General features: G+C 40.1%; 2 protein-coding genes across 3 annotated transcripts; both read right to left on the bottom strand.

Moving 5' to 3' along the window:
- Positions 1–2838: 2838 nt before the first annotated feature.
- Positions 2839–10293, bottom strand: LOC103719843 (clathrin interactor EPSIN 2-like). Of its 2 annotated transcripts, XM_026809688.2 has the most exons (15): positions 10059–10283; positions 8917–9047; positions 8541–8672; positions 8241–8292; positions 7944–8023; positions 7786–7864; positions 7466–7549; positions 7192–7337; positions 6746–7111; positions 6418–6459; positions 6199–6294; positions 5903–6084; positions 4773–4975; positions 3702–4356; positions 2839–3575 (listed from the first exon to the last, which is right to left on the bottom strand). In XM_026809688.2, exons 3-15 carry the CDS (start codon positions 8573–8575, stop codon positions 3127–3129), a joined length of 2469 nt encoding a protein of 822 aa, XP_026665489.2. In that variant the 5' UTR covers positions 8576–8672; positions 8917–9047; positions 10059–10283; the 3' UTR covers positions 2839–3126. The 2 variants fall into 2 exon arrangements, with proteins under 2 accessions (XP_026665489.2, XP_038971220.1); XM_039115292.1 differs by lacking the exon at positions 8917–9047 and having other exon boundaries at positions 10059–10293.
- Positions 10294–17365: 7072 nt separating this feature from the next.
- On the bottom strand, positions 17366–24010 carry LOC103719853 (cytokinin riboside 5'-monophosphate phosphoribohydrolase LOG3). The gene is made up of 7 exons (XM_008809286.4): positions 23849–24010; positions 22876–22973; positions 22677–22707; positions 21027–21126; positions 20429–20499; positions 19299–19442; positions 17366–17624 (listed from the first exon to the last, which is right to left on the bottom strand). Exons 1-7 carry the CDS (start codon positions 23966–23968, stop codon positions 17532–17534), a joined length of 657 nt encoding a protein of 218 aa, XP_008807508.1. The 5' UTR covers positions 23969–24010; the 3' UTR covers positions 17366–17531.
- Positions 24011–27111: the final 3101 nt, after the last annotated feature.

The following is a 27111-nucleotide window of genomic DNA, read 5'->3' on the forward strand; positions in this document are numbered from 1 at the left end:
ATTCCATCAAGATACCATTTTTGATGAGAATGATTTCTAATTCAACCACATATCTTGTGAAGCTCTCAAAGATGCAATTTTGCTCATAGACTTTTTTTGTTTTTGAACTTGATCCTATTTTTTTCCCGTCTTCATGCATTTGTCAGATTGCTTGCATGAGTTGAGTTCTATTTATTAGCCAAGAAAACCTCCAAAAATTCTCTTTTTATATTTACAATAATATCCTGAGGAGGAATAACCTATGATCAAAAATTATATGGGGCAAGCACCATAATATATCATGTGGGTCGGATTTTTTTTTATTGCCATGTTTTCTCTTATACCTATCTCAAATAGAAATTTCAAAAACTAAATAAAGATATAACTTTTTCTACTAACGGAGTCCGCTAATTCTATGACTTCAAAAAAAAAAAAAAATTCACACCTCAAATAAAGATCGTGCACGAAGAAAAATCATCTCATCCTCTTTCTTCCTCATCAAGTGATATGCACTTATCAGCTCTCTGATATGTACCGTAAGCTTCTTTCAAACGCTTCAAATAGCAACCCAATACATACCTCCAGGTAAATCAATACATAGTACATAATATACGGTTAGTCAGTACACACCTAACAATATAATCATCCAATATCCCAATACATATTTTTAGGCAAATTGATCCATAGTTCGGAATATGATACTCATCAGTACATATTACATGGTCAAGGGATATACACTTATCAGCTTACTAGTATATATTGCAAGCTTTTTCTGATACACACCTAGCAGCAACTCAATACATACTTTTAGATAAATCGATGCATAGTTTCTAGACTATAGTATTCATGAGTCCACGCTGCATGGTTAGGTGATAAACATCAAGCAAAAATAGTACGCACTGCATGGTTAGGTGATAAACATCCAGTAAAAATAGTCATCCAACATTCCAACATACACCTTTAGGTAAATCGATATGCAATTTTCAGAAGAAAAAGAGAAAAAGACTCGAAAAGAGAAGAAAACCGTCGCAGATGAGAGAGATGGCTTGATGATGAAGAGGATAGAAGAAGAGGCTTGACAAAGAAAAAAGGGGATGCAGATGGTCTTTCTTCATAGATAGTCTCTTTTGGCGTGTGCAATTTTTTTCATTATTATTATTTTCTTTAAGTTAAGGGACTAATAGACTCCATTAGTAGAAATTCTCTCGCCTCTATTTAACTTTAACGTTTCCTTTTTAAGATCGATGTGAGAGGGCACATGTCAAAAAAGGAGCTCCATCATATATTTCCTTCAATAGTGCTTGCCTCATGTGATCTTTATTCATGACCTGAAGCATCTTCCAATCTCCTTATTTACTAGATCGCCTTGAATTTTTGGTTCTCCTAAAATTTATCCCGTGGGCTCTCAAAGCCTGTGTGCATATTTATTTTAATGGCCCGCGGAGGAATAACCTACAGACCGATCCTGAAAGGTGAGGTGAATTGGGACCTGGCGCTGCTTGGAATGGAATAATTTAGCCATCGTCGTCGACAAATTGCACAAGCTGCAATGTTTAGCCCCGACCCACCTCCGCCTATGGTGGACACCTGCAATGAAATCCAGGCTCGGTTCAGGTGTCATGGATGGGAACACAAATTTTGAGACCGATTGATTTTTCGAAGCTTCGATGCCCGAACTTGAATAAGTTATCAGGGCCAACAGCTTGTCCATCCATCACGGATTCAGCGGGGTTTAGCTGCAATATAGACAACGTGGTTCGAGATATTGGAGATCTCGAGAGGACTCTTTTCAATGGGGAGGGGAGTTTTCTTCTTTTTGCCGCTTCTCCATGCATCAATTCCACCGCGCCTGGTAATTTCATAAACATGAGAACTTTTTTTCGTTCTTCGAAGGTCAAAAAAAAGAAAAAAAGAGAGGGGTTCCGAAAGCATTTGATGCTGATATTGGCTTGGGCATGTCTCACTACCACCACAAATAGGTTGGCTTGAGTAAGTTAAGATCGAATATAAATCATCTATTAATGTACGATATGGAACATCTGTTCATGTACAGGCTCTATTGTCAGAGATTTTGGCAAAAAACACAAGCTGATTCCAGAATAGTACTAAATTGCAAAGCTCTATCTCTGATTTGAATATGAGAACTTTCACTTGCAGCACCAAGGTTCGGCACCCAAAAAAAACCTCATGGTCTGCAAGTAAGAAATCATGGCTGGATTTACTTCTTAAAAATGCCTGGCAAAACCATACCATATCAAAGGGTTGAAATTGGACCTTGAACAACAGTGGCTTCAGGTACTCACAATGCTGTGGATTGAGAAAATGATAAAAAAAGGCAACTTAATGTACAAGACTCCCACCACTAAAAGGATAATCTTATCTCCATCCATGGCGAGGTGGTTTCTGTATTTTGTACCCAGAACACTTAATATTATAATGGAGCAATCTTACCCGAGGCTCGCTCTAAGTGATGTACTCGACATGGATTTTTTTCTTAAAAAAAAAAAAATTGCTTTGAGCATGCACCATATGACCAACCATAAAGATGATAAACATTGGTCAACTACGGAGGAAGACCATGCCTTGCTACAGGATTCAAAGTGCTCCGAACTTTCACACTCTTTAATGGCCAATCACATAACCGGAGGGGAACAGCGCCCAGAAATGAAAGACATGTCCAGCCTCCTGTAAAGCTTGCAGTAAATCCATACAAAAGATAAATATGCAGAAGGAATTATGGAAACAGAATAAATATATTCAAAATGGGAAGATAGAAAACAATTAAAACATAGGCATACATAAAGCATTTCCGATCAGAACATGACAAAGAAGACATATCAGAACGAACATCTAGTCCCATACTAAATCAAATAATAATTTTTATTTTTCTATTCAGCAAACATGCTGTAATAAATCTGGTCATACTTCACAGCCGAAGTAATAAGTCTGACTTGATACAACAAAGACAGTTGTAACATATCAAAACCACACTGATTGATCAGTCATATATAGAAATACATCTCCCAACTAGATAAAAAGATGACCCAAAACCAACTCACGGATACAGCAATAGATGTGCGGGCAAGCCTAGTATCTGGTTTCTTTTTTTTTCGCTCTGTATCAATTTTCCTACGTATGGACATTGCCTTACCTATATCCACCTCCATATGGCTGTTGTGAACCATAGCTGCCCATACCCATCATTGGATTGTAGCCAACGCCAGGCATACCAGGTCCAGAAGGAACCATTCCGGTGGGCGGCCGCATTGGCATTCCCACACCCATGCCCATACCCATATTCATCCCCATGCCCATGCTCATCGATTGATTCATGCCCCCACCATAACCACCAATGCCCATTCCCATTCCTGCTCCAACACCACCACCCATGCCCCTTGCAGATCCCATCATGGGGTTCAGAGGGGGTGCCAGGCCACTCATACCTGCCCGGCCAATTCCAGAACCAGCTCCCATAGCTTTGCCCATGGTAACAGTAGATGTCACAGCTGCAGAGCTTTTCTTTTCCTCTTTTAGTTTTTCCTTTCGATTGATGGAGTCAAAATCAATTCCAATATCTGCATGCGGATTGATTTTCGCTGCACAACATTGATGTCTAATAGTCAGCAATGACAGACAAAAAAGCAGGTGCATGAAGTTGACGGACTCACTAAAATCTTCTCAGAAAAAATACATAGCATTAAGCAGAATCAAGAACAACTTACGTCCAGAAATGTTTAGATTAACAAGACCTCGATTCAGTGTGTCAGCCCAAACTGTTGATTTGGTCTCAAACTTTTCTTTCAATGGCTGAGTTCTTGCAGGAGGTAAAGCCGAAGTAGAAGCAGCACCTAAAGGATAAGGGGACCCTAATATCCCTGACTGCGAAAGAAGATTCATATGAGGGCCTGCCTGTATATTTGTTGCAGTAGGCTGAGCTGCCTGTGCAGCAACTGGAGCTGGTGGCCCTGATTGAGGGAGAAGGTTTGAATGGGTTGTTTGTATATTTGCTGGTGCAGCAGGTTGAGTTACCTGTGAAGGAACAAAGGCCGCAATTCCTGCTTCTGGGGGAAGCATACCTGGAACGTTACTGCCTGCCAGTGCCCCAGACACTACAGGCCCCAAATTTGCTGGGTTTGCAAAAAGAGGTTGTGGACCATTAGGGACACTAGGATTACAAGTAACACCACCAAATGTGTCACCAAAGTCGAAGCTTGCGGCTGTTTCCATCCTGGGGGCTACAGGTAGAGAAGGTTCAGCACGTCCAGTTGAGCTGGAAGGAAGCTGGACAGATGTGACAGGTGCAAAATTCTGTTGCTGAGCAGGAAAACTTTCTTGAGTAGCCTTAAAAGGAGGTTCTCCAAAAGGATTTTCACTAGGCTGTGAAAAATGTATCAAAGAAACAAAAAAAAAAGGAGTCATGCTGTGTCCAGAAGAGAGAACCAACGGAAACAGAAAGTTGACATGGTTAATCTCAACGAAAGACTAATTATATGAAATGTCATAAAAGAAACAGAGAAATCCTGGCACGATGTTCACCAAAAAAAAACAAAACAAAAGATCTGCAATAATATTTTCTACAAGGAATTCTAGTATTATCCATTCAGCTCAGTCAGAGTCCTGATAAACATCACGAGATGCATAAATCAACAGTGATCATCTCATTTTACGAAGATGCCCCCGAACCATCAAGCATTCATTGTTTGCTTTTGAATGTTGTTTTGAGAGCACGGTTACTCATATGAAGGTACTGGATTAATTATAATACAGCCTAGCAACTAGATGATCAACCATACCTGGCTTGGTACAGTGGATGTTGATGACAAAGCAACAAAATTTGTCCCAAAACCCAAATTTGCTGAAACATCAGCCTCAGGAGGAGGGGCCGTAGAAGTTACTGACACCAAAGCCAATGAATTTATAGGATCTGATGCTGATAGAGATCCAAATAGGTCCATCTCCAAGCCACTTGCTGCAGGTGGGGCGGTGGGTGGGGCGGCTGATCAATGGAGAAAAGAAAAACCTTGTTATTTCTGACTAACAAATATCGTTGACACTGTAGAAACAGGATTTAGTTCTTCTTACAACATGACAGTTGAAAAAATTGAAATTAAAAAATGCATGCATGTCTTAGATGTTTTATTCATTCATTGGTACACAGAACTATCAAGCCTTGTCCACACATATTTGGTACACCTTCCCATCTCCAAGCCTCCCCCTAATGCAATACCAGCTCAATTGGTTCTCGCTCTAACTGATGCAAGTCCTATGCCTTGTCTATGCTAGTTCAACATTCACCTACTTCACATTATTTGCTTAGGCCTTCTCCATCACCCGACAGTTTTAATCATGAAAGAATTTCAATCTTTTTGCCATTTTACAAAATGTTAACTTATGCTACCAAATTGTGTAGCCAACCAACACACTGAAACTACCTCTTCATTTCATCCACTAAGCTCCAGTACCGTTGTACATGTCCATGCATGCATATAAGAGAAATTTAAAGATAAAGAAGCAAACAATTTGCTAGCTCAATCTATTTTTCCATAAACTCATTAAGGCTGTTATTTAACAAACTAATAAATGGCCAAAAATTAAAAAATTTGATGATATTACTGGTTAATCAAAAACATGCTTAATTCATTATCCTTAATCACTAGCCTAGTAAATAGGAGGGTTGCTAGTATAATAAATAATCCAAGCTTTCTAACCATACCTTTTCTGGGACTCAAGTCGGGTCATGGAATCAACCTGAAACTAAATATGACTAAGTAAAATCTACCCACTAGCTTACCAGGTCAGGTTCAAGCAGAGATTATGCTTAATGGCGTAGGTGGTTGCCACCGCTAACCCTTAAAAGAATCACAAAGCTAAATGAATGATATGATCTTGATAGAAAAATTTTCTCAAAGATGATCTAAAATACCTGACACAGAACCCCGTGGATCAAACTCATCAAAACCATCAATATCCTTAGGTTTGGCAGATGCAAGCACACCAGGTACAGCATTGTCTGGGCTAAGACTTGTACTTTCCCTAGGAGAGCTTGCTTTAGGTGCAGAGGGTGGAGATGCTTTTGGTCCAGTTGCTGCCACAATGCCTCCATTTCTGAAATTAAAGATGACGTCAGAGGGGGAAAAAGCATATTAAAAGAAGGGTGGCCCAGTTCTAGCCATTGCAACCTCATGAACAGAAATATTCATAAGAGTTAAAAATTTATACTTTTCTTCCTGCAAATGGGGTTGGGTATCTTTTGTGACTTCTTCATAGCTGGGTGCTGCCCCAACATTTTGCTCAGGAAGCTTGTGCTCGAATCGCCTGGTAATGCAATGTGTTTAGACAAAAATTTGTGGCTCTGATTTCGGCTAGAACTTGAGCAAAATTCTTTCAGAAATAACACAATTTACGATGATTATAAAGCCCACAGAATTCAAAATTCACCTTTCATCTCGAGAAGGGTCATCTGCTCTGCCACCACCACTTCTGCATTAAAAGACCAGATTAAGCATGCCTTCAAGATATGTCGATAGAATCATTGTTTTCAAAACCATATGCTAGCTACTACAAGGGCCATATACTTGAATGAGGGAAAAAAATCCATTAAATGCTTAAAACTTAGAAGCATGCAACCACCAAAAAATTACGAATTATAGCGCAGTTATCTCTTGAAGTTTATGACGTTAATAGAGTCATGAAAATTAATTACAGCAAACAGCTTCTAGTTGGTAAATTAAACAAGTATATGATGAGAGCAGATATGAGGCCATACCGAGATGAATAACGATCATCGTCATCAAAGGAACGATCTCTGTCTCTATCAAAGCTCCTATTTCTTGACCCATACTGATAATCATCATTGCTGCGGCTTCCTCTATAATCATCATCTCTATAACTCTCTCTTCCATAGTGGTCATCAAAATCTCTACCATACCGATCCCCTTCTCGACTATATGGATCACCAGTTCTGCCATATCTATCATCATCCCTATATCCCCATTCTCTTTCCCTTCCATACCCATTACGGTCTTCATCCCTACTACCATAACGATCATCATCATAACGGTCGCCATAGCCTCCTGTACTTGAATATGAACTGGGCCTGTATGTTCCACCAGTCGAGAATGTACTGCGATACCTATACAACAAGACCAGAAACATTAAATATTGAAATCAATCATGTCCAAGTTGTTCTTAGTTTTTGGCAAGTGTACTCACTTGTCCCTGTTAGCAAGCGCTTTCTGCCTGACTTCTTGTATTCTTTCTTTATCATTCACCAGAGCAACAAGACTCTGAGATTTCCTTCTAACATTGCTTCCCTGGTCCCTTCCACTAGAGTCAATATACTGGAAATCGGATAATGTCTGCAAATTGGACACAGTTGCCAGTCACGAAATGTGAATACCTGGTGTGCAGTAAGTTATGCTGGAGACAAACTGAAGCAGATATGGTTTCACAGTATGCAGTAGAAAGGTAAAGGATAACTTAATACCGATATTTGGTAAGCATGCTCTCTAATTTCATCGATGACACGTTCAGATCCATTTGCAACTAGATACTCCAGAACAATCAGTGCCTAAAGCTCAATGAAACAAACAATCAGTTGCCAATAAATATTAGTAAAGAGAAAGCTAGAATCAGACATTGCTTGAAAAGTATAGATTTTTATCATATCCCTGATTAATGAGTTCAAATGAAAAGACAAAATATAACATAGCAGCTATACAGTTCATTCACCAACACAGCATAGCTAATTACGATACAGGTAGAGGCTGTATCATTTATGAAGAGAGAGGAAACTGTATGCAGCACCTTGTAAACATGACGCCAGTTTTTTCCAGTATCATTGATCCTCTTCCATATCACATGCATAATCATCTGGTATTCCTGACTGCACAGGTACTGTATATTAAATGTCTGAAAAGGCAAAAAAAGAAAAAGGAGTTAGGACAGGTAGAAATGTCACTTACTAGTTTCGAGTTGCTTGTGCAATATCAGCCAGGTGTGATCCATGTGGCCCCCAAGGCTCATTGCTTGTTGCATCAAGAATCTGAAATTGAGACAAAAAATCCATATTACTTATCTGACATTTAGTGAATAGAATATTGCCATGTTGCTGGAAAGGTATATTTCTTTGACAAAAAACAAACAAATTGTGATTGGTATAACGCTAAAATGAATGACTCATTTTTCAACTACATACGCATAAAGAAAGACAACATCAAGAAAAAGAAATTTGAGAATATGTCATTAATCCAATAATCTACCTTCTGCTCTATTCCCGGGATCTTCAAAACTTTCTTATTCACCTCTCTCTTGCTGCAAAATGATAGAAAAAGTTTACATCAGGCGATAAGTTATATAACTCAGTATCCAAGACTGCTGCAAACATTCTATAAACCAGCTGAATCACAGCATAATGTTAATACCCAAAACATGCATGTACTCAGTTGAAAGCACTAAAACAACAATTTCGGCAGTGTCATAAACACAAGACAGAACGTGAACTGGAAGAAGAAATTAAATCACATCAGGTTAATCATCAGAATAATGAAGAAAATTCTTACAGGTCCCGAACAGTCTGATCAAAAGCTTTCTTCATGGTTTCTGTAGATTACACTCAATTTTCTGTTAAGCTGCCAACTCCTACGAAACCTTCCCACGTGATCCAGCAAAGAGCTCACAGAACAGTCCTAAAACTGGCAATAGATAAACAGGAAGTAGTAAGGGATAATGGTGTAAGATGCCACTGGTGCCATCTTATAAAGCATGCCTGAATATAAGCATTCAATTGTTAAATTAGCACCATCTGGAGAGAAGGTTGAAGTATAGATCCAAGTGCGTCATTGCAGAAAATTGATGGTTAAGGACCATCCTCGTGCATATTTAAAAAAACAAAAGAGCAGACTAAAAAAAAAAAAGCAGCAGATGATAAGCACTTACCACAGAGATCAAGGATTGATCCAAATGTCACATTCCTATAAACGGATGCGCTTATTAAAGCATGGGAGGGGAGGTAAGAGATCTTTATTATAATAATGAATAGGCCATTAAAAGCATCCCACTTTAAAAGGCTGAGTGAATCCAAGAACATATGCAGCAACCACACGAAGAGAAATGTCAGGCATTTTCCATAATAGAATCCCATTCCTTCAAATGCAAGAAAACTTTGGGAAAAGAAAAATAATGGATGCCTGGGATTAAAATAAATGAAGACTTGCGAAGAAATGATATCCCTGAACAAAAATCTGATTGAATTGAAACACAAATATACCGGGAAAGCGAACTAAGGTATGCGCAATCTGGACCCTCAAACCAACCGAACGTAAACTCAAAGAATTATTTAAAATTTGAAAAAAAAAAAATTGATTCAGTTGTAGGTTGTCTTGGGCCTCCTGGCCAAACACCAAACTGGAAGATGTGAAAAGAAAACAAGTATGACCTAAGTAAATGTTACCTAACAAGGAAAAAGAAACAGCGAATTCCATAATCCCAAGCAATTCTTGAAAAAGAGTTCACCTAGAATGCTTTCTGAAGCGATGCTAATCACAACAGCCAGATGAAATGACAGGAAACTGAAGAGACTAAAATTCTTGACAAAAATCCGGAAGTAACGGCTTAATTGGGAAGAGAGGCCACCACAAAATCCAAGTTATCTAAACAAAATGCAATTAATGCCTACAGACCCTTAAATTGACAAGGTTCAACCCCAAAATTCTTCCATGGTCGACAGATTTCAGCTCGGTCCCAGCTTCTACCGAGCAAATACCTAATCGGGATATCCAAAAAGAACCAGAGGATAAGCAGATTCTGTCAATCAAGACCGATCCAGAACAAAATACAGCTAGATCGACCCAACAAAAAGAACCCCCGTCAACATTTATCAGGAAATAAGAACCCAAGAATAATAAAAAAAAAATCATTTTTTTCATTTAAATACGTAATTCGCCAAGACACGAAGAGAAATAAGGAAAAAGATACAGAAATAAACAGGTTAGATCAATAATTAAAAAGAAAGGAAAAAAATCAAACGCAATGCTTTTGTGATTTCGGACAAGCACGTCGTGACGGGATCTGGAGCGAACCTGGGGGATTGGAGAAATCGGGATCCGATCTGCGACCGCCGGAGGAGAGTTCGGAGAAGGGAGAGGGGATGGAGGGCGGAGGCCGGAAATCCGATGGGGGGTCGTAGGAAAGATCTCCGCCGACGAAGCGTAGGGTTTGGGGAGCGACGGATGGGGGGCAAAAAGCGGAGATTTCTCCTTCTCTCTCCCCTGCGGTGGAATAAAGAAGGAATAATTATAATAAGGGAACGGAAGGAAAGGGGAAAGGAAGCTGCGAGACTTTTAAGATTCCCGTCATTATTTTACGGGCGCTGTAATAAAATCCGGTATGAGCGCAATGGAAAGCCTGCCGGGCTCCCTAATTACCAAAATATCCTTCATTACTCATTAGGCTAGCGCGGTAAATAAAATAAATAATAAATACTGATCCTCCGATTCCTGACCTGTGACGGATGAACATTTTTCCTAAGTATACGTGTGTGGGACCAATCTCCGCTCTCAAATGGAATCTATCATCGTCGCAGGCGCTAATTGCCCCATCAAATTTCCCCATCTTCGTCCACTTTTCTTGAATTTCATAGACAAGATATATTGGACATTTTATTTGAGAGTGAAGCATCGCAATAATCTGACTTCATTCTCAAAGACTTCAAAAACAATTTCTTCTGAAGCATCTTCATCTAGTACTCTTGCTCCCACAATACACCACTAAGTATGGAGTTTTGTGCTCTTAAATAATATCATGTTGATGCTCTTTTTTTATTTTTTATTTTTCTACGCCAAACAACTTATATCATTTTAATATAAATATATTCATAAAAGTTAAAATATAAAAATTATGGGGCACTCAAGTCCGCTCTTTTTCGTTGATCCAAAGAATTTCTTCAAAAATACATGTCTTTTCAACACCCTGAAAATAAAATTGGGTGCATGAAGTAAGCGGCTATATTGTCGGACTTTTTTAGAGCAAGTAAATTAAAGTTAAACACGTACAATCAGTACTTGGCAAGAAAATAAGAACAACATAAATTTCAAGCTAAGAAAAGAGAGATGTACAAGTTTCTGATTAATTCTTTAAAAGTAGAAGAAAAAAAGGTCAATTCTCCCAGCACAAAACCATCGCATCCACAGGCACGTGTGACTCGAAAAAAAGAAGAACACTATATTTATTAGAGCAAGCTTTTCCATACACAAAAAATGAATGCCATTTTATGAATAAAAGGAGTATGGAAGACAAGATACAGGTATTGTTACGGACATATATGCTTTTTTTTTATACAAAATGTTTCTTGAAATATTAAATTAGTTATGAAGAAAAGAAACCTAGAAATCCACTATGTTCCTGCATATTAAAACCAAGCTCGCTTAGAAGTCGTTTAATATTATACGACTCCGCAACTAAGTAGTCGGTATACATAATATTCATTTAAATTAATATGGTGACGGCGAGTCCCTGAAATCATGAACTTTTTAGCGTTCTACCGGTACTGATATGCTTAAGAAGGCCCCACCCCTTCCCAGGAGCGGCCTTTGCTTCACTCACCACTTTCTCCTAAACCATTTAAATATAACCACCAAGAAATAAAGGCGTAAATCTGGTAACAGATGAAGGGCATATCCATCATTGAACCATGAGAAGGACCGGGGAGATGACCGCGTCGGCGTGTCTTCTAGAGCGCGAAGACCTGTCAAAAAAAAAAAACACACATGGAGGTGCCCCGCCCGTACCTACTCTCTCACCCAGTCTCAATTATAACACGTCAAAGAAAAATAATTATTATTATTATAAATATAATTAGGGTGGTGTTTTTTTTCCTTTTTTTAAATAATATTAGGAAGGCGTATTGTGACTGGATAAATGACGCCATTGGCGACGCCGTTTAATACCATGGACTCGACAAAGTGTTTGCCCCTTCTTTCTTTTTTTTGCACCCTCATATTACCGAGAGAGAGACAGGGGTGCGCGTAGATTAAAACATATAAGGGGTGGTGATATCAGCGAATTTATTTATTCCATCACACATATGCATACGTACCTATATATATATATATATATATAATATGTATATATGTATATATACGTGCGCGCGCACATACGTATAAGGGAAAAAGATTTGGAGTTTTATAGTTTGGTGAGTGACGGTGATACGTGGCCAGCATCTTGACGGGCCCGGCCTCTTCCTCTCACTCTCTCTCTCTGAGGTGGTTGAAACCCCTGCGATCAGAAACCGTCGCCATCCCAGCTAGCTCACCGTCCATTTTTTTTTTTTGGTACAAGTCCATTTTCAAATGAAAGCTCGCGGCGAGCAGACGACAAACCAGCTGGGTTCCTTCCAGGCCAGAACGGAAAGGCAAGTCCTCCGCTCACGTCCGGCGTCTTTTTTTAGCATCCCCATACGACGGACGGATCATGGACAGCCTTTCACCACTACCAGTGCTTGAAGTCCTCTTGGAGCCAGGCCAGCCGACTCCAAAATGGTTAACTATATAATTAGTTAATGGGTCGGTTAATTAGTATGATTAAATGATAAAATTTTCCTAGTCTAAAAGAAGACACTTTTTATTAAAAAAAAAAAACGAGGATTCCACTGGGTTGCATGGATGCTTCAAGCTGGCGAGCGCGTGCGCTCTCAGCTGCATCGTCTAATGACCTCCCTGTACGGGAAGAGGAACGACGGTGTCTCAACATCTCATCTTTTGTCGCTTCTTCCCTATCTCTTCTGGGACTCCCTTTATTTGTCTTAGTATCTCAAATGATAAATATATTTTCGGGGGGGTGGATTTCCAGATTTCTAGAGATTAATTGCCATAAATGATGATGATCAGAACATAAACAATTATAGTTTGAAGACAATATTAATTAGCAATTTTTTTAGGTATACAAGATGATTTGAAATTAACTGTCTTTCCCGGAACCTTTCACGCGTTGTGGAAAGCTAGGAGGGCGGCGGACGCGATGCCATTGAACGGGTAATCACTTCGCTCAGGCGCGCAGGCGCACACGCGTACAGGTAAAAAAAAAAGCGACGGTAATCTAAAATCTCCTGAATCGTGATGTCCTCTGAATTCCCTCTTACATCTGTCTCAATAATGGCCAACCAAAATTTACTTGCTAATAAATATTCACATGCACCGCTCAGCACTTGCCCGAATAGCTTCTATCAGCGCTCGTTTAGTTCGACGGAGAAAGTATGGTCAACAAAAAAAAAATAATAAATTATTTTTTATTTAATTAATTTTTTTTAAAAAAGAAATAAAAAAATTGTATTTTAATGAAAAAGTATGGTCAACGAAAAAGTAATGAAATGCCTCTTGTTTGTTGAAGTTTTCAAAAAAGAGAAATAGAAAAATTGTATTTTCATGAAAATACGATTTCCACATTTCATGGAAAAGTCTTTCCCATGAGAAACATGGAAAAGTTACTTTTTCATAAGTTGGGAATCACTTTATTTTTATTTTTTTCCAAAAAGGCCCTTCAGCATTAAAGAAACATTAAAGAGGTATTAAAGATCTAATTTTTATTAAGGGCATAATAGAAATTATACATAACTTTTCCAGAAAAGTGGATGGCCAACCAAACATGAGTACTTTGGAAATTTATCATTTTCCCATGGTCAACCAAACATGCGAAAAGTACTTTCCTAGGCATCCTCTTCCTAGGAATTTGTTTCCCATGAATCATATTCGGAGGAAAAATACTTCCCGCAAACCAAACGAGCCCTTCATGAGAAAGTTATTTTCCCATGAAACAGAAACCACTTCATTTTTATTGTTTTCCAAAAGATCCTTCGGCATTAAAGAAGTATTAAGACATTAAATATCTAATTTTTATTAAGAGTATAATAAAAATTATACATAACTTTTTCAGAAAAGTGTATGGTCAATCAAATATAAGCACTTTGAAAATTTGTTATTTTTCCATGATCAATCAAACATGCCAAAAGTACCTTCTTAGATATCTTTTTTTTAGAAATTTATTTTTTAGAAATCATATTTTTAGGAGAAAATATATTTTTCGAACCAAACAGCCGTTTAATGCATATTGGTAGGATTTTTATTTTTTTTACTTTTAAAAATATTCAATTCTCAAGCATTTAATGGTTTGGAATAATCATATACATCATTTAATGCAGTGGGACTTGCATTTAATGAAATCCTCTTGCTTGAGGCCTAGTTGGGTTTTATAAGTTTCCACTGAAGTCCACGCTCATGCTGCGCAGAGCATACAAGTAGCCTATGCACTGTATTGGTTAGTTTAAACTCAAACATGTGGATTGGGTTATCAACTCCTTATATTTCAGATCAACCACTGGATATTTATTCTTTCTTAGCAATGTTATCATTGCACAAGATCATCCGAGCAAACCGTTCTCTCTTAAGGTATTATGGAGGTTGAGCTAATTGCTCCGAATCCAATTTATATTAAGATAAAGTGAATCAAAAATTTTATTTCAGAGCTTTCCTTTGGTATACAAGCAAGTGCTGACTATATCAATCCATTCTAATAATAGTATTATAACTGAAGTGAGAAATTGAAATAATACGAATAAAAAGATGAACAAACACATGCCATAAATAAGAAAGTATGAAAAACATTTACAAAATTCTTTGGAATATGTCAAATCATATAAAAACTCGGTGGATTAGTAAATCAAGATTTATCTAGGAGCGGAGTCCTAGAGCCAATATGAGGTCATCAACAACTAGTATACAACACCATGATTAAAGATCTCTCAAACGAGGTTAAATATGGTAGAAATAAAATTAATTGAGTGGTCATGTTAAAGCATTAGTTTCGAAGGATATTTTCTCTCATCTCTACAATAAGTATTTGCATCGGTGATGAAAAAAAAATTTTAAAAAAAGTTGAGTTTATACATCCAAGGTAGGAAAGTAGATCATATTACCCTTGGAAGGATTATCTATGCAAGAGTTATCATAAAGGATGTGACTAGGGGGTTTGCACTTAATCCTAATAATTTCTCATAAAAAAAACAAGGTTCTGAATGCAAGGCGATTGGTATGCACCCACTCTACTAAGATCCAGTTGATTAGTACCATACATATGGTATGTAAAAATCCGAGACACAAGGAACTATTTTAAGGATGCTATGACTGCTTCGGATGGATACAGCCCACAAGAAGTAAAGTTCAATATGACTGCTTTAGAGATTGAACCTTTTATAGAAGATTGTTGAAATATTTTAATAATTTTGTAATTTGTTTATTTTAATTTATTTGGAAAGGTTCAACTCTTAGGGCTTTAATTATTTGAATAATCGCCTACTGGATAATTAATGCAGCAGGAGTCCCATGCAGTGAAGTCTAGTTATTCAAGGCACTTTATGGGTTTTGGGTGTCGGCGCCAAGTTAAGTCTTTGGCCTACTCTCCTATAATAAGTCAGTTTTTTATTAGGCTGCAAATGGGTCGGGTCGACCCGAGACCCGACCCGTGTAGACCCGACCCGACCCGAATTTTAGAACCCGCGGGTCCGGGTCGGGTCCTAAAATTGGACCCAAATCATTTTCTGGGTCGGGTCTGGGTTTACCGAAGGGACCCGACCCGAAACCCAGACCCGACCCGAATGGACCCGAAGAGAGAGAGAGAGAGAGAGGGGGGGGGGGAAGCAAAAGAGATTTTTTTTTTTGTGTGTGTGTTTGTGGGTTGGGGGGGGAGTAGGATTCAAGCGTGGAAGGATAGCAACAAGCATAAAATCCAAAGGAACCTCGGCCCGTTAGGATTCTATCTCCATCTATTACACTGTTGATACCTCTGGTGTCTCGGTAGCTGGCTTTTTTTTTTTTACCTTCTGTTTTCTGGTTTTTGTTTCTTTTAACTTTTGCAGAGAGGAAGTGAGGGAACACTGAACTGAACTGAATATGGGTCGCGCCAGTTTTCTGCAATGGAAGTGGATTTTGGAAGAAGGTCTGGGATTTTTTTTGTCCTCGTGAGAGGGGAGCTGGAAGACACCAAGTTCCGTCCAATCAGTCATATAGATAAAAAATAGTGTGATATGAAATTTGGCTTGTAGACCGACTTAGTTATAAGTCATGGGTCATCTGTTCTTCCCGGAGGTCAATTGCAAGTCATGGGTCACCCAGCATCTCATAATTATGATATGACCAAATTAGATTTGCCCAAATTTTTTTTCTAAAACACAAAAAATGGATCCGATCGGACCCGAACCCGACCCGACTTGGACCCGAACCCGATCCGGACCCGACTCGGACCCGACCCAACCCGACCCGATTTTCAACCGGGTCGGGTCTGGGTCCAAAATTAGGATCCGAACAAAAAATCGGGTCGGATCGGGGTCACTTAGGATCCGACCCGACCCGACCCATTTGCACCCCTACTTTTTATGATGGTTTAATCTCAAGTTGACGGGTTAGCTGTTAGAAGGCTTTAATGGGGCACTCGCCAGTTACTAACCTGTCGGCAGGCTTTTAATGGCTTGAAACTGACAAGCCATTAATGGGCTAAATGCTGAGGCCTTTATGGGCCTGTTCGGGGGTTACCGGGTTCATTTGTAGGCTCTCGATATAGATTAGCTATTAGTTTTTTTTTCTCTTTTATTTATTTATTTATTTATTTTTTTATATCGGCGTCTCACTACATACGGCCATAAGTATGCCTGAAATAGTCACGGTACAAAATATGCTCTAGTACCAATAGCACATTCTCTAATACCTCCTATGTGACGGCTCTAGAATGATGTGCTGCGAAGGAAGCGACCCAGTCCGCCGCACCGTTCGCCTCCCGAAGTACATGCATGACATTGAAAGAATCAGACTTCTGCAAGAGAGCCCTCTGCAAGAGAGCTTCTCTCTTTATTTCCGCTCTCTATTCTTTTCCTTCTACGTCTTCTCGGGTGACTAGGTTAATCTTTCAGATCGCACCTCCACGTGATTATGCTGAGCAGAATATTGACTGAGCTAGGTTAATTATAACCCGGGGACAATGATGCTAGATGCCCGCATGAAAGAGCAAAATTCATTCTTAGGATGGTGTATTCTACATGCCTCGAACCCAGGCATGCTGTTTCTAATCCCAATTTTTGTATAATGAATTCATCAAGGTTCTTCTACAATTAATCCTTTGAATCTTATTTGCAAATATTAGCAATAACATCATCAAGGTTCTTTTCGTATCGAAAATGCATTGTGTAGTGCCTTGTTGTGCGTACGTAGTAAGGTATGTTTGAAATGAGACTGCACAATCAAAGAACACGAGATTGGCAAAACAAATCCAATTTGAAAACTTGGTATGTATCCAAGAGTCAGTCTTTTTTTTACTGTTTGAAAACCAAAAAACCATACATTCTATGAAAGACGAGCAAGTCAAGCTTTATCTATTTTACTGAAAGAAAAGAGAGAGAATCTCGAAGCATTTTCTCGCAGTAGACAGTTTCTTGCCTTTCCAATGCGAAGCTCTCACTTGCCAATATGTGGTTCAATTTCTTTTGCCTCTTAGCCCCGGAATACTTGTCCTTCCTACCTAGAAATCTCATGTTTTGAGGAATAGCCTAGCCGTTCCATCTCCCAGTTTAGCTTGGAAGCAACTCCTTCGTGGCGAGGGAAGTACTCCTATCAGAAGGAACAAGCTTAATTCGTCAATATAAGAATTATAATTTGAGACCTAGGAACTTGTTAACAGCCATAAAAGATCACCAGTAGACATGCTTCCACACGGTCGTTTGTTCCCAAATAGGCCTCCATATACACATACACACACATTAATTTATCCAAATTCCACTGAATTGTACAGTTATTTGCATTTCTAGTGGCCCGTGCATGCAATCGTACGTGCATGTAAATGAACGCAATTATAGATGTCTGAGTAAATGAGAAGTATGTGGACTTGCAGGTGAATGAATGTGTTATTCGGATGTATCGTATATGCATATATGAATATATAGACATGCATAAAAAATAAAAAGGAGAGACTCGCCAACCAGCCTTTTCTGATTTGGCTGGCATTTCTCTTCATCAAGGGAGAGGTCTTGGGTTCAAATCCTGGTACAGACACCCATCAGCTGCAATGTCATGAAGTTCTACCCTTCTTGATGGTTAAATCCTATATCATCCTTTTATGCACCTTCAGTGTACTCTTTACGCATTAATTTTGTCCTAATTTTGGTGCAGACACCCATCAGCTGCAAGTCAATGAAGTTCTACCCTTCTTGATGGTTAAATCCCATATCATCCTTTTATTTTTGGATGAGTTTTCATGATTATTCCTTAATTGGGCCAATAGATCTTGTCCTTTCCATCTAAGATTGCACCCTTAGCTTGCCCTAATAATCACCATCCATCTAAGATTGCAGCCCCTATCTTGCCCTAATAATCACCATCTCAACCTATGCCATGCATACTATTCTCCTAAGACATGCATACCTCATTCTCTCTACTTGATTTGGACCCACATCATGACTAATAAAGTCCAAATTGTGCTACATTTTACCATTGCTTCCTTAATTTGATCAAGTTCCCAAAATCTTAAGCGAATCCTTTGATATCATCACTCTAATGTCATCCATTAGTTATCATATGCTCTGATCTTAAGATCATATTGCCTAGGATCATAACACTTGGCACCATCTTTTCATGACATATAGTCCCTTTTTCTAGAATTCTCCTCCTTCTCTATTCACCAATTAAATCACACCCACTTGCATACCTAATCTCTCTCATAGTTACCATTGCCACATTGCATCCTCGCTTTAACGTTCTAAAAAATTCTTACATCTCACCTTTAGTTACACCCATAACTACCTAGATTTCTCATCTCTTGCCATGCCAAGTATCCTTCCATATTTTTTTGTAAGTTCATTCCTTTGCACCATTGTCCCTTCCCCGAAAAGATAAATTAGAGATTCCTCTCAATCTATATTATTTTACTTATATGGAGTCTGTAGACGAGTATATATAACCTATGAGATGTACTGAATGTCATAGAACAGAGAAATAACACCTTTTTTGGCTGTCTTTTTCTTTTATTTTTCTCTTCTACAAATATTTTAACAATTACAAAGTAAGTTTTGTTTGAAGTAGAATTATTCATTTTTCATGATTCTAGGGATTTCATGAATTTTCACCTGCAGAGAGGACATACGTAATTTTGCATCATGTCCAAATTTTGTTAGCAGAGATTAACAAGGAACTTCCATATCATTTGCAAAGCAAAAAAATGCAACAAATGTATGACAGTCTATTCAAACACATAACACAGAATTGCATAATATGAGTCATATGCATCACCTCTAACTTCTTCACCAATTCCTTTGCTGTTGGAGCAGATACAATGATATGACGGGCATTTGGGCTAATGAAACCTTCCTCTACTGCTTTGTCAATGAAAGATAGCAAGGAGTTGTAGTATCCATCCACATTCAGCAGTCCCACCTATGGATTTCATGCAGATTTAAGAGAGATTTAGGAAGCTGCCCATGGTAGTATGCCTGTGTCAATCATGATGCAATGACTCTTTGAATACTCACAAAAGACTAACATAGTTCTTAAACTTGAGAACTCAAGATGCATATTTGATCATATCTTCAGATCCCATATTTGGTTATGCAATATATGTGTGCGCTTGTGCACGCGTGCATGTGTATGTGCATGTCTGCATGGATAACTCACAATGCAAAATCAGGAAGAAAATATGTCTACATGTAACAATGTAGAAAAAACCAACTAGTTCTGACTGAGGCATAAAGTTTAAATCACTTCAACAAAAACTGGGTGCCTTAACTAGTCCTGAGACTTTCAAACAAGATCTGCAATGAAAGCATCAAGAAATACGACTCTTTTTCAGGTTGGCTAGAAAAGTTTCTAAATTACAAAAACGCAGAACATCAAGTGACAATGCTGAACCACATGAATTCATACACAACAAGTGACTGAAAGAATATGAGAACAACTTAAATTTTGTGATGCATTCATGTTTTCTTTAATTCATTGCTCTCATGAAGGCACAATTAATTTGCAAATGCACAATTTCATACTAACCAATTTCGTGTTGCAGATATGGGATAAACAAGGCCTTTATGCCCAGGAAAAAGCAGAGGTAGAGAAGGTCAAAGGTGAAAGCACCACAAAACTAGGGCAAAAGGAATGTCAATCAAATCCTTGTCTAAGATCAGTTAGTCTTTATATCTTCCTGATGCCCTTCATAACCATTTTCAGTGCTCTTGCTATAAGAGATGATTCATTCTGACTTTTGTAGAGCTAGTATATCTCAATTGCTTTCCTTTAAACAGATGATGCTGTATTCTTGTTCATTTTATTGTTAATAGGCGAGGAAGCAAGGCTGAGTCATAACTCATTTTTCTCACTTAACAAAAGGAACTCTCCTTAAAATAATTAAAATGACAGCAAAAAGTCATTACCGGCTTATCATGAATGCCTAATTGAGCCCATGTTATCACTTCAAGCAGCTCTTCAAGAGTTCCATATCCTCCTGCATTAAAATCTTAATCAGCTCTGTGATAGAATGAGCCACCAATCTAATAATACTAGAAAAACTTAACAGTTATTTTTAGGTATTTTTTCTGCAGCAGTTATTTCAATTATCATGGGATTAGGCTATCTAAATACTTCTCTGTGAGCAGCATAAATTTGAATTACTAAGATCTGTAACTCTAAATTCTCAAGATAACTCATGATATGAAGCTAGTCATAGTCAAAACTTCAAGTACGAGGATTCCAGTAATGCCAATTTCTACAGATGTTCTGGCAGATTTAGTATACAAAAGTATGGCATAGTAAAAAAGTAATCATACTGTCTTATTCAATCAAAGAAAATGTTGGGCGTTCATCAGGAATTCTAAATTTTCAGTGCCAGAAGTTGATGAACCAGGGACAGTGTTTTGTGTTCAGCGATAGAGATAGAGACGAGAGTACTGATCGTGTCTTTTTCCTTCATTGATTTGCCTTGGAACTCTAGTGATGGTCAATATATAGAAATCCGCAGCTTTATACACTAACCAGGCAAGGCCATAAAGGCATCAGAGTGTCTAGCCATCTCCGCCTTCCTCTGGTGCATATCTGCAACTGCCTTCACTTCTCCTACAGTTTCTCCCGTTATCTGCAAAAAGGAAGCAAACCAAAAAAGAACATAAAAGTTTTACATAATATATATTCCTGTTGGGGGGGGGGGGGGGGGGGGGGGGTGCCTTAAATTTAGTCCCACATCGGCTAGTAGCGAAAAGGTTCTGTGCCTTAAATGGGGGATGGGGGGTGCCTTAAATTTAGTCCCACATCGGCTAGTAGCGGAAAGGTTCTGTGCCTTAAATGGGGGATGGGGGGGGAGGTGCCTTAAATTTAGTCCCACATCGGCTAGTAGCGGAAAGGTTCTGTGCCTTAAATGGGGGATGGAAATCCTTTTCTCTCGAGGCGCCTTTTGAAGGGCAAAATCGTGAGGGCAGTGGTCTTCCCCCGTCTGCGCTGGACGCGCGGGCCGGAGCGTCCAAAGCGGACAATACCTCGGGAGGAACGCAGTCCTCTTTCTCTGCTAGCTTAATGTGGGCTATGCTGTTGTGTGAGGCTCCGGCCAAAGGCCGTCCCCGCAACAGATGGGCGCCAGGTAGGGGGCGCCTCCTCCCACCGTTGACTACCCCTCAGGACTGCGGAGGCTCAAGAACCTTTCCGCTGGGGGGGGGAGGCCTTGAATTTAGTCCCACATCGGCTAATAGCGGAAAGGTTCTGTGCCTTAAATGGGGGATGGAAATCCTTTCCTCTCGAGGCACCTTTTGAAGGGCAAAACCGTGAGGGCAGTGGTCTCCCCCCGTCTGCGCTGGATGCGCGGGCCGGAGCGTCCAAAGCGGACAATACCTCGGGAGGAACACAGTCCTCTTTCTCTGCTAGCTTAATATGGGCTATGCTGTTGTGTGAGGCTCCGGCCAAAGACTGTCCCCGCAACAATTCTCATTGAAGATGATTGGTCTCAAATACACAACTGCTCCCCCAAACACACACACACACACACACACAGATGATAAGGCTGTAAAAAAGTTCTTCCAAAAGGCTTTTTAATGGACACTGTGCAGAGAAGCAATGTCAGGTGTTGCAGGGCAGGGAAAGACCTAATCACTAGCCTCTCCGAAGGGATGAAAAAATATACCAGTCAAAATTCAGAATAGCAAACTAGAACCTTTTTTAGAATTCGATTAAAGAAACGGTCATGGACTTGAACCAAAATATAAGGCGAAAAGTGAAATCGATCTATTCTTGTTTTTGTCATATAAAGCCAAAACTCAGCAGCTGCTAGGGGGAAGAAGCTGAAAAAAGTTACTCACTGATATCAGGACAAAACCTCAAGAGCCTTTAAAAAACTCCATATGGGTGTAGCAGAAAGAAAGACGGCTACGTTATTTCCTTCATATTTCTTGATCATAAATCAACACAAAAGGTTAAAAAAAAGCGGGGGGAGAACAGCTAAAACATTCAAAATTCATCGATAGTTTTAAACTCAAAAGTAAGTATCAGGAGTCAAAACTGGCAGAAAATGAAATGCGTTTGTGTGAGAGATGATAAGGTTTCTTTAATCTGAAAGGATTTATTTAGTGTCCGCTAAGAAAGCAGAAAGGCTTGTTTATTAGAAAAGATAAGAAGGTCTTCTAGTTATAGCCGACATACCTCTCGGGGCATGAGAGTCTTTGGTATGACCCTGCATAGGGAGACAGCAACATGACAAAATGAGCTGCTGAGGAGCGAACAACCCAAATACTAATGAAATTTCACAGCACTGTACTTCTTCCATTAACCAGTGCGTTTTTTTTTTTATTCTTCCCAGAGAACATAAGATGATGGATTACATCCGAGGATATTGACTTACCCAATGACATGCCTCCCGCCATCATGAACGGCTTGGGAAACCAAGCCCATCAAACCAACACTACCCCCACCATAAACCAGATCAATGTTCCTCGACACCTGAAACCAACCAAACCTTTCAGCACCCGAAGAAGAAAAAGGCATACGAATGCTATTGTTATAACACATCTCTGTTGTTCTCTGCGATCTAGTGCACCCATGTCGTAGCTCACAAGCGCTTTATTGTGCACTGGCTTTTAAATCATCTTGCCACATGCATCTGAAAACTTTAACAGAGGAACAGAACTCTTGAATGAATCACGGAGCATTTAAATACGTTTCCGCGATAGAGATAGAGATAAGAGAAAGAGCGAGCTAAATGTATCTCACTGGCTGCTGCGTTTCATTAATGGGGTTTCATGAATGCAATGGACCACAGGTTGATGGTTACACAGTTCATTTAGGAATACGTGGGAATTCCAGCTATGAGGTTTCGGAAGGGGGAAACAAGTATAGGAGAAGTTCCAACATAACACAGTAGCGTTGATGAAAAATCCGAAACCACGATATAGCGCACCCATTTGAGTCACAAAGATGGAAATATACACATTTCAAGACAAATCGTCTGGTCGGGTTCATGGCAGCGAAATATGCCAATCTATTCTGCCTCTCAGACACACCCACGTAAACAGAACGAGAGAGAGAGAGAGAGAGAGAGACCCAATTGCAAGAAGCTAATGAACATGAATCAGGAGATAGCACTGGACACAAATTTTACCAGTCTATTCAGCAGAAGGAAAGCTAGGGATGATGGCCAAGAACTTCCATCATCAGCCTTCCAGTTTCTAGATCTAGCAAAACTGCAGAAGGTCAAAACTTCAGCAAGAACCATGCAAGAAGAAGCAGCTGAAGGTACTCGGCCAAGGAAAGGAAAAAGCGAGCGAGCAAGCAAGCAAGCACGCACCAGGCTCTGAGAAGGTGATACGAGAGCATACCAATTCCTTGCCGAGCTCCACTGCAGCATCCTGGTAGCTTCTCTTCTTACCCTGGCTACTGCCACAGAAAACACATATCCTTTTGAATTTGGACCGTCTCGTTTCCTGCTCCCCCTCCATTCCTCCTACCTCCGTTCTCCGCTACCTCTGGCCTTGGGCTCCCGTCTCCCTCACGCTACGATTTTGACGTTGGCCCAGCACAAACTGCCACAATGCCTCGGCCACTTTCGAGTGCGCCCTCCGCGGGTGTATATAAAAGGAAGCACACGTGCTGTCCAGCACGGACACCACGGGCACGGCACACGATGGACGGGCGCGGTTCTGGGTTATGAAAGAGCGGGGGGCCGGTGTTCCCCCTCCCTCTTTGCCGATCTCGTCCATTTCACTGCGGCTGGGTTTCCTTAAAAAGACTCGAGTTGGACGCACCAGGAAAGTTGGAACATTCATAAAATCTGCCCTCCCATTCTGCCTCCATGCGCAGCAGAAGCAACCATGGATGCTAATAGAGTTTAATTGAAGAAACTTTTTGCTGCCGAAAGGAGCCAGCAGATGGAACGGGCCATGGCAAACATGGACAGGAGAATGAAGCGTTCCAAAAATTCAGATTGGAGGCAAACCGAGAGAGCAACACGTCCGACATGTCTCAGCAATTTGTACGTTCTGAATGAGTCACGAAACATGCTCTGTCATCCGTTTTAAGGCTGTATATATCTCGGTATGAATAATAATAATAAAAAAAATCTTTCTCTTTGCCGACCTTTGGACTTGCATCCCCGCGCGCGTCAATCCGTCCGCTTCTAACGTTGGATTTGGTACGTAGAAATGATCGGCTTTTCCCGCTAATCAGTCGATTGCGGCGTATTTGTTTGGTAAGCACAAGGGAGCAGAGCATGCCTCGCGAGTGAGAGAACAAGAGACTAGGCCCATGCTCGTGTGCTTCTCGGCTTCACTTGATTGTGGAAACCTGAATGGGAGGGGCCGGGACCACACCCTTGTATGCTAGCCTTTGCACACGCAGGAGGCTGGCGCTCCGATGCTGCTCGAGGATATAAAATCATGAAGGAAAACGCATGGTCGTATTGGAGAGCTCCAATATTTTGAAGGCAGCTCGTCTGGTTTTATCCTTGGCCAGCCTACCCTGGTTGGCATCCTTGCCGCATGCCGAGGAAACAACTGTAAATTTTATTCAACACGCCCTCCCCATTCCCCCATACCTCCAACCCCTCTCGCCAGACCGAGCATGCTCTCCTCCATCCACGCCATCCATTCCACTGATTGCTTTGCCTCTCCTCCCCCGCCATCATTCCTCCAATACCTGTGCATATAAAAAATCGCAGCCCATTTCCCATCTCCTCTGTAAATCCCCTTCCTATATTTTAATCCAAATACCATCCCCCTAGGTTCTAGGAACTAAACCCTGCTCTTAGAATATGTTTTGAGATCCCCAGAACACTCAACTCTCCGCCTACTCCCTTTCTATCTCCTTTTCTTAATCCACTGGACGCAGGCGCCCCTTTCCGAAGGGGAGAGATCGAACATACGCTTAGCAAGGCCGGTATTAGCTCGAGCTGAGCTTTTGTCTGCTAGTGCTTAGATGATAATAACCATATGCTTTAAGCCATAAAAAAACACAGCAATATAACTCTATATAAGGCCCTCCAATAGCCGAGCCAGCGTTAATGGCTGCTCGTGAGAGAGAGAGAGAGAGAGAGTGAGAGAGAGAGAGAGAGTAAGCCCTGATAAGCTTTATTTTTCCTCCCGGCGACTCAACAAAGTCTAATCAATAACATGACTACAAGCCACGAGATACGAAGAAGTCCTTCAGAGGAACGTGAAAGCTTAATCTCTCGAAGCTGAAGGTCTAGATCCCTGTACATCTTACCACGGCTTAACATAGGAGCTTTGTAGTTAGTTGACATACAACTTAAATCCAACTATGAGCAAGCACAAGACCGACTTCATGATTGTGAGAGCCAAGTCCATTGATCGGCCTGCACATGAATTGGGCCGCAACCCCATGTGAGCAGGGGCTCACACGGCCCGTGCTGGAAGAGGAAGAAGTTGGACTCCGAACAAGAGTTCTTTTCTTCCCCAATTCCTCCAGGAGGAGGAAAGACAATGAGGCCAAATCCTTCCATGCATGTGTGAACCAGTTTTCCTCTATAAGAGAGCGCCCCCACCTTCGTCGAGTGCCATTGCACCTCTTTTCTCTCATCAAATCCACAATTTTTCGATCTTATGCCCGCCGAAGATCTAAGTCGGAGATACTGCCGAAGCTGAGGTAAAGCTCTAATCTTTCTTCCCTTAGCTTTCGAATAGACCGAAAATCGACGCGAGACTCCCCTGTCCATGTCCCCTATTTCCATTGTTTTTCTCTCTTTCCAACTACCATCACCACCGGCGTTCGTCATCGATTGGCTTTATGACTTATTTTAATATATTGTACTATGAAATGATTTATTTTATAATATTTGTTATTTTCTTTAAATGGTGTATTGACATACGAAAATTTATACGAAAGATTTTCTTACTGAGCCATGTCGCTTATAAATGTCTATTTTTATTTTTCTCTCCAGGCGAATATAATCGGTAAGGATGAACAATGGTGCAAGCTTAGAGTTTGTGCCAGCAAGCTTTGCGATTTACATAGCAGAACTTTAGTTCTTCAGTAGTTGATGATGAATTTGTAGCTTAGTAATTTTTTAAATTTTGAGAATTATGGGTTTGATATTTATATTAGATTTAGAAGTTTTGAACCAATAATGGTTGCATTTAATGTGTGATAAAATTGGAAGGGGATTTATTCTATATTGTTTGAGATAAATTTGGAAGCTGAATATAATGTTGGCTTCGTGTTATCGTGGGTTGCACCACGTAGGCATGGTCATATCGTGCTCCGGATATGAGGGGTGACAATAATAAAGCTTGCGACACACGTGTGAGGAAGATGGCAGCCAGATGAGCATCAAGGTGGCATGCTTGAGGTTGTTTCAAAGTGCGACAATGCTCTAAGATACGCTTTTAAGAATTAAACATAACATTTTACGCCTAAGAATTAAGCGTAACATTTTACTCCTAAGAATTAAGCATGACATTTACTGATATGCAATGCGATATCCACCATCTCTCAACACAATCCGCAAACCCAAAATTGTCGCTAATTTTTTCATCCCTGGGTTCTTTTACAGGCATGCGAGTTCGAACCAAGTAGTTGAAGCTCGTTGGTGATGACCATCCAAGATGATCGGAATGAAGGCTGGCCA

The sequence above is a fragment of the Phoenix dactylifera genome, chromosome 18 (assembly GCF_009389715.1).
Source record: "Phoenix dactylifera cultivar Barhee BC4 chromosome 18, palm_55x_up_171113_PBpolish2nd_filt_p, whole genome shotgun sequence".
Classification (NCBI taxonomy): domain Eukaryota; kingdom Viridiplantae; phylum Streptophyta; class Magnoliopsida; order Arecales; family Arecaceae; genus Phoenix; species Phoenix dactylifera.

Coding starts and splice junctions, on each gene's coding strand:
- LOC103719843 (XM_039115292.1), bottom strand. CDS start 8,575: ATGAAGAAAGCTTTTGATCAGACTGTTCGGGACCT. Junction 7,550..7,785: donor ACTGGCGTCATGTTTACAAG/GTGCTGCATACA, acceptor ATTGAGCTTTAG/GCACTGATTGTTCTGGAGTA. Junction 7,338..7,465: donor AGCATGCTTACCAAATATCG/GTATTAAGTTAT, acceptor TCCAATTTGCAG/ACATTATCCGATTTCCAGTA.
- LOC103719853 (XM_008809286.4), bottom strand. CDS start 23,968: ATGGAGGGGGAGCAGGAAACGAGACGGTCCAAATTCAAAAGGATATGT. Junction 22,974..23,848: donor TGGAGCTCGGCAAGGAATTG/GTATGCTCTCGT, acceptor GGTTGGTTTCAG/GTGTCGAGGAACATTGATCT. Junction 20,500..21,026: donor TGCCTTTATGGCCTTGCCTG/GTTAGTGTATAA, acceptor ATTTTAATGCAG/GAGGATATGGAACTCTTGAA.